General features: G+C 30.0%; 1 protein-coding gene across 1 annotated transcript in view; it reads right to left on the bottom strand.

Annotated features, from left to right (window-relative positions):
• LOC117167082 (disintegrin and metalloproteinase domain-containing protein 10) overlaps window positions 1–8,285 on the bottom strand; it is a 418,983-nt gene that overhangs the window by 15,888 nt on the left and 394,810 nt on the right. The window contains exon 16 of the mRNA XM_033351703.1: window positions 5,562–5,696. Coding sequence (XP_033207594.1) covers window positions 5,562–5,696 — 135 coding nt within the window. The remainder of the gene's footprint in view (window positions 1–5,561; window positions 5,697–8,285) is intronic.

Genomic DNA, 8,285 nt, shown 5'->3' with positions numbered 1-8,285 from the left:
GGAATTTTTCTGAGGTCAGATTCGGATTCAGCGCAGCAAAAACCTTCGGGTATAGTAGGTCTGGTCTCTGGTTCTGAGAATTGTTGGCCTGTGTTATCTTTCAATTAGTCTTTACATTTGAGACTGGACAGTTTAAATACGAAATAATTTATTTTTAATCTTCGAAAACTTTTTAAATTAGTCGATTTTAAAAGTGTTCAAATTAAAACTGTCCAACTGTCTCACCTTGCAATTTGAAAAATTAAAACTTTGAATAAGGATTTAAGCAATTAGACATTTTTAAATTTCAAACATTTTCAATTAAACATTTTCTAATTATAAAGTTTGGATGAGAAATTTTTTAATTTTCAATGCTCACAATTAAAATAATACTTTTCTTTTGTTGCGGATTTCAATTTTTAAAATTTCATTTTGCTTAAAATTCAAAATAAGTATAGCGAATTCCTGAGAGAATTGAAAAAAGGGGATTAGTCACATTTTCATGAAAAAGTCGCAATAAGTTGTATTTTTTTTTAAATGTGAAAAACACTCGAAAAAGTCACACGACCCAAGCCCTGAATTATAATTAAAATTATACCGTTCAAAATTTTAATATAGCACTCTAAACTATTAACAATAAAAGACATTCTACTTCACACGATTCAATTATAAATTGTTAGGTTTTAAATATTGCCTTTATAATCGCTAATTTTAAATAAACAGTCAAATATGGCTAAATATTAAATAATTGTTTGTTTGACAACAAAAAATTCAAATTGAATACTTTGAAAATGTAATATTAAAAGCTGAAATAATATTTGAATAGAACTTAAAATTAAATAAATCCGTATAATTATCAATCCATCAATTTAAAATTCTTTTAAAAATAGAAAATATTTTATAATTTTTTAATTGAATTTTCGCATTTGTTTAACTACTACGGTTTTCGATATGAAACAGTTCAGTATCAACGTTCAAATCTGCAAATTGTTTATTTTGAACAGATTCAGAACCGTCTTGTAAACCAATTCTTGATCAATTTTTAATACTTGAACTAAAGTTAAAGTAGGTCATACTAAAACGTTTTTCATCAACAAATTTTTTTTCATTAAATATTTTGGAATTACGAGTTGTAAAATTAACGATTTCATAATTGTAAGAGTTAAAAATTGACCTTACCATTAAAAAAAAGTTGAAAAAAAACTGATTTTATATTTTATTATATCATGCGATACGAAATTGGTGATATTTTTAGTGATTGAATAGATTTTTCTTCTGAAATTTTTGTTTAAAATTTGTTGCATAAAAATAAGTTCATTGCTATTTCCTGGCTTCCCCATTCAGCGGCCACTCTGGATAGAAGACACTCATAGAAAAAAAGAACTAAAGAACTAAAACAAAAAATATCGAAAAATAAATTAAAGTGACGTCTCGCATAATTTAATTAAGCATCTAGCCACTGGACATAAATTACATCATGATTGGTAATCTTTCCAACTCTCCAATTTTATTATGAAAGATCTAAATTAAAATCTGGCGAAGATACTTGAACTCCTCTGATTGAACTTACACTTTTCACAATCAACTTTCTTCTTTTTCCTTGTTCGACTCTTCAGAAAAAAGAGTAGCAACGATCGAATCAGTATTACGAATTACGTATTAAAATTCATGATTACCCAATAGCAAGACGGGACGAAACTATCTAGTTTTGACCAATAAAATCCCAATTATGAAAAAAGTCGCTTTTTGTAATTAGGATGAGCCTACCATGTCTTCGCTTTTTTTCTTTCAGTATTATAGCAAGCCACTGCGACATTGAAAGTTTTAATTACATTTTTTTTTTAGGTAGAACAATTAATCAAAGTAGGAGCCGCGCACGTACAAAAAAGTGTTTCGCAGCTTATTAAGACATTGAGTAAGTGGCACAACACTCTCCCACACTTTCTCTACCCTCACTTTAATCTTCTCCAACTTCTTTCATCCCTCCTTCCCCCGCTTCCAGCTTCCTCAACTAACACACTCTTCCCCTACTACCATTCCCAAGACATATTTTACATTCTCTAATTACTCTCATTTATAATAATTACCCCTATTACCTCTTACTTTTCGTAATACAATACCTTATTTTTCCCTTACTTACTCTTCTTTTCGACACCTCAATTTCCTTACACCCCCTATTTCCCCTGCTTTCACAGTTTGCTTCTTCTTTCACGAATTCATTCTCCTCTAATTCTTCTCAATGCTTTCCCAACCAACACTCCCCTTCCCACACTCGCCCGTATTTATTATAATTTTCTTTACGCGCCTTCACTTCTACTACTTTCACTACTCTAATCTCCGAATACTTGCCCTATTTCCCCAACCCTAATTTCCCATACTTCCCCATATTTGTCCTCACTTCAACCTTATCTGACTGTTCCGAACTTCTTCCTTCTGCACTTCTCCTCTTCTCGATTCCATAGCTAACATTCTCTTTTTCCTACTCCCCTTCCCAATCCATCACTTTTTATTCCCTACTCACCATCATTTATAATATTTTTCCGTGCCTTTCCTCACTTCCCCTCCTTTCACTATACTTAGTTCTCCTTACTTCCCCTAATTCCCTTACTTCCACCAACATTATTTCCCATCACTTCCTCTACTTCACCAGACCTCGTTTTTCCTACTCCACCTCATTTTCCCTCTCTTTACTCTTCGCTCTCCCCTTTATAACTTCTTCCTCCTAAACTCCTCGCTCTCATCGCTCACCCAGCTAACGCTCCCGTTCCCTAATTCCTTCCCACAGCCCTGACTTCCTCTACCCTACTCACCCTCATTTCTAATAATCATCTAATAATTTCCCCTCCTTTCTCTCCCTGCTGTTCCTTACCGCCACTCAATTAACCCTTTCCTACTCTCCTTCCCAAATTCTTCATCTACTTGTACTTCCTCCTTTCTTTGATTCGTTAGCCCTCATTTCTCCATCCCCGCGCCCTCACTTCCTCCCCCTGAATTTCCACTACTTTCTCTCCTCTTATTTTTCCCCATTTTCTCTTCTTGAAAAAGGCACTACCGATAAACGGACGGGTAAAAGGACACCCGACGGAAGCTACAACGGCTTTCTGCCCGGGCTACAGAAACCTAATGTGATTGTTAGTGACGTAGAGAATTCGGTGATAATTAATGAGAAGCAATACACAATTAACCGAAGTTAATATTAACTAAGTTATGATTTTTTGAAAATTTGCAAAAAAAAGTAGCTTTTTAAATTGCTGAGTGAAAGTTTTATTAATTTTTTTTATTAATAAACTGAATATTGCATACTACGACATATTATTTTCTTTGTAATAAAAAAAGTTATTCTCTCCTTTTTGTGATGAAATTTCAGTGTTTAAAGAATTTAAAAAAATTAAAAAACTAAGTTTAATTTTTTTGTGAATTCTAGGTAAGAATGTGTAATTGTCCTATTTAAGATAATGATATATAATTTACACTTTTTTTTTGCGAATTTTTAAAACAAAGTTGATCCAAAATCATATAACTTCATTTATTATTTTTTATTATTAATTATAACATAATGTTTGACTTATCCTGATTAGGAGAAATTTTTTTCTTAGTCAGGATTTGCTTGGTCAAAATTCGATAGTTTCGGCCGGCCCAGTCCAATAGGATGCTGCGTAAACAACAAATTTCGAAAAATGAAAGAACCTGGCCACCTGTTCTTTACTTTCCACCCAAAAAGCAGGAATTATGCTAAAATGGCGCATGAAACATGAAAAAAAAAAATTTTTTTCGTTTACTTTAAAATGATTAGTTCTATTAAAAATTACTTAAATGAAAGTTGTAGATCTCTATTAAATACTTAATACATCCCAAAAAGTTTTATTAATTTTTTTCTTTTAAACAACCCTTCTTGAGAACTATTTTTCACCTTTAAAACCCCTAGTGTTTGTTATCTAAAATTGTAAAGAACGAAGTTTCTCGTAGTGCCGAAATTCGGTTTTTCCACTTCTCCATTTCTTGAGTGAAACATTTAAAAAGGTTAATTTGAAAAAACCAATTTAAAATTTTTGTTCAATCCCTAACAGAATTTTTTTTACAATTAAGTACAAAATACTAGAACCATTTTTACATTGAAATTCAAATCAATACAATAAATTACAATAAAAACTACAGATATTAAGAATTTTTATACAATATTTGGACAAATGTTGTACTTTTTGTATTTTTTATATTCTTATATATTGTTTTACTTCTTAACAGTTTAAAAAATGTTCTCCTTATAATTTTTAAAATATTTTGTCATCCAAAGTTAAAGAACAACTTTTTGGATGCAAAAGTGACAGACTTTTGTAAACTGTATCTTTAAATATTAAAACTACAATAAAAAAACAACAATATACACTCGAAAAATACAAGAAAGTTTAAAATTTGTGCAATAATAGATCATAGTTATAATTTCGTAAAATTGTGGTTGCAATTTATTGTACTTTTTTGTATTTTTAGCAAATATGATTCTAGTTTTGCCTTGCGTATTCGTGAAAAAGCTTTTCCCCGGAAAATGAAAAAAATTAGATACAGCAATACACCGAAATAGAGCTCTCCGATAGAGTCCTTCCGAGATTTTACCCCGCATAGTATCGGCGTTTCACTGTATTGTAAAATTTTAGATAACGAACGAAAAATACACAGTTAGGGTTCTTAATGTAATCGTAATGCGAAAAGTCAGATTTCTAAAAATATACGTTTTCTATTATCGTAAGAATTAAAATAGTATTACTGATGATGTCACTTCAAATAAAATACATTATTTTCAATTAAAACTTTTGAAAACATAAAAAAAAACTTTATTTCACAATGCCTTTTGCAATTGAATCTGTTCTTACTATTGCTTCTGACCAACTGTTGAAACAATTTTAACAATGTTGAAAAATAATTATTTTTCTCATGACAAATGTTTTGGACAAATAAACATCTTATAAGATTATTTACTTAACGTTAAAATTGAAAAGGGTAGTTACAGAACATGTTTTATTCAACAAAATAAAGGACGAGTGACTGAAATTCAATCATTTTCAAGTAATTTGTGAGAATCGACAGCAAGATAAAATTCAATTACACAAACTGCTTTTAAATTATTACTTTCCGTAAGTTTTTTACTTTTTTTATGAAAATTTACTTTTATCTTTCATAACACATGTCATGAAAAAATGGACCAATAATTTTTATTTAAATAAATAAAAATTTTGTTTTTGGGGGTTTTATAGGAAATTTGGGACCAAATTCTACACAATAGCTTTCTAGATAAAAAGGAGAAGAATGGGGCACCAGTTTTTTTCGTTTTCTGTAAATCGTATTTTACGCTATGCCCTATTACCCGATATAGAAAATACAATAAAAAAATAATAGATTAAAAAAATTGAATAACTGAAAGTCATTTGCTTATTTTAATATAATTGCTTTAATAATAAAAAAATCCTCGGGTAACAGGTTTTATTATGAACATTCTGTCTTCGTTTTTTTAGAATGGAACCGTGACTGGAATATTTTTCACCGGGTTTATTACTAGGGGTCGAGAGTATATAAAATCGTAAAATACGTACCAGTAGAGAAATGACTCCGAGAATTATTAGACCCACCGCATACCAGTGTTCGACTATCCATCGTCGGAATGTGGCGAGGCTTTCGTCCGATAGTAAAAGCTTCCTTAATGTCGCCAATGGCCCGCTGGGATCCACCTGCACAGCAAAATGTCAGCACCATTAAAAAATAATCTCAATTTACGCACAATAACGTTCTTTAGAAAACTCATTCAATCTTGTGCGGAATTGCCATAATGAAAAAGAATCGCTGAAGAAAAAACCATAAAAATTCTTACAGAGGGAATCTAAAACCTGCAACGTCTCAAAATGTCACATAGAAGGGAGGGGCCACAAAGGTTTTCATGATTGTCAAACTAAAGTTACAGTTTCAAGCTAAAAAGAAGAATTTTTTATAAGTCAATTGAGTTTTAAAACAAAACACAATTTTTTTAACAAGATCGTTATTTTTCAATCAAGGAAGGTACATTTTCAACAAAATAGCTGCATTTTAAATGAAAAATGGAATCCTTTCAATTTTGAACATAACAGTTTTACTTTCTGCCAAAGTAGTTCAATTTTCAACCAATAGTATGAATTTATAACACAAAAGTTAATTTTCGACGAAATTTTTGAAGATTTAAGCCGAAAAGCCGCATTTACAAACGAAAAGGTCATTCACAACCAAACAGTTAAATATTCAAATAAAAAGATATGTTTTCAATCAAATAGTTAAACTTGAAGTTGAGAAATTATTATTCTACCACAAAAAGAATTTTCAACAAAAAAAAAGTTAATAATTGCCAATAAAATAGCTGAATTTTCTACCAGAGTAGTTTAGTTGTCAACCAAAAATTGACCTACTAACAAAATTGTAGAATTTCTAATAAAATAATAATTGAATTTTTAACCAAAAATCACGAATTTTCAGATGACTATATTTTTTACTAGAAAAGTTTAACCTACAATCAATTATGGAATAATTAAAACTTTACGTTAAAAAAATTTGGTTTCGATAAAAAATTTTGAATTTCTAACAAAAAATATAAATTTTCAAGCAAGTAGTTGAACTTTTTAACAAAATAGTTCAATTTTTAAATTAAAATATAAATTTCCCTGCAAGAATGTGAATTTTCTACCAGAAAAAAAGAATTTTAAACAAAATATATACATTTTAGACTTAAAAATATAAATTTTCAACTAAGAATATAATATGAATTTGCAACGAAGAAGATTAATTTTCTATTGAAATATGAGGATATTGGTCCAGCGGATTACTAAAATGGTTTTCACCTTGCGATAGATATAAAGTCATGCATCATCTCTGATGCAAAAAAAAACTACTTTTTATGTCTCTACTTTATTTTTGTAACCTTATATATAGCAACATTTTAATTGGAATAACCATAATTGGGGATTTTTCTGATTTAACGAGCTGCGAATAGCGTAGTACGAATGAACAGTTTCCATTTCCTTTATATTAATGATTTAAATGGGGTAGTCGCATATTTTCCAATATTTTGTTTCCTAGTTGAATAAAAAGAGCACTAAAAAGTTAATGTAATTACTAAAGAAGAATTTTTTCAAATAAGTATTAATGTTTTTATGTTAAACCCTTAAAGGACACTTAGGATCACTTTGACCTCAAGGGCTTTCCGATTTTTTCCCTAATGTCTACGTTTTTCTTTCGCAAGTATATTTTTTTAAAGATCTAAATTATCAATGAGGTTTTGGAGATATTTTTTTCTCTTTTTTATTGTTTCAACATCAATTATGATTTTTTTCAGCCAAAAATATCTGAAGGCGTATTTGAAGGTGTGCCCTTTACGGGTAAAAAAGTATATTTATGAATTTTTGCGGGAAAATCTGATTGGTTCAGCGGATCGCTGGAAGTAATTCAGTTAAGTAGCGCAGATGTCCGGTTGATGGGGGAATCAATATGGCGGTTAGGAATGGCAGCTCATAATACTAAACATAACCTGTTTTTCTCTGTATTATTTAAAATACGCCTTAAAAGTATAAATAAGGGTATAAAAGGTGATAAAAATGCCTAGAATTTTCCTAAGACAAGGATTCGTAAAGTTTGACAGTGCGAATATGCCAAAAGTCGACATGAGGTTGGTGACAAATTTCTTCTCATCGATTGACTCTATATATAAATTGTATTTTTTAGTGAGGTTTCGTTACGAGTGACTGCGGCTTCTCGACAATTTTAAGTAAAACAATATATCTCTCAGAAATCGTTAATTGAATTTTCGCCAGCTGTCTGCTAGATAGTAGAAGAAGAATTGTGGTTTGTTAGTCAATGGAGCAACTACAGACCATTATTCTGATTGGATTAATGTTCTGCAGAACCTGACGTTACAGTGTCACAGATTTGTTTGAATAGGAATTTCGATACTTTCCTCAAATGTTGTTTTTCTCAAAAATGAAGAATTAAACAAATTTCTTTAAATGTACTAAAAATATTAAAATTGTATGACGTATTAAAAAAATATATTATTTAAAATTCTTCAACTCGATTCCCAATTATTATAGATATATTTTACTTAAGGGCATGTGACACAGCTAAATACCTATATTACCGACCACAGTTTTTCAGTTGACTGAATGTTTTTTTTTAACTAAGAACTTTTTTTGTAAATGAAATATCGAGCTGAAACTTTGGGAAATGTATTAGAGAACAATAAAGTACGTTTAGGTACAGCATTTTTGTAGGAACTTCACTGAAAATTATTTTATCTTTTT

The sequence above is a fragment of the Belonocnema kinseyi genome, chromosome 2 (genome assembly GCF_010883055.1).
Source record: "Belonocnema kinseyi isolate 2016_QV_RU_SX_M_011 chromosome 2, B_treatae_v1, whole genome shotgun sequence".
Taxonomy (NCBI): Eukaryota; Metazoa; Arthropoda; class Insecta; order Hymenoptera; family Cynipidae; genus Belonocnema; species Belonocnema kinseyi.
This window is presented reverse-complemented; position numbering and strand designations above follow the sequence as displayed.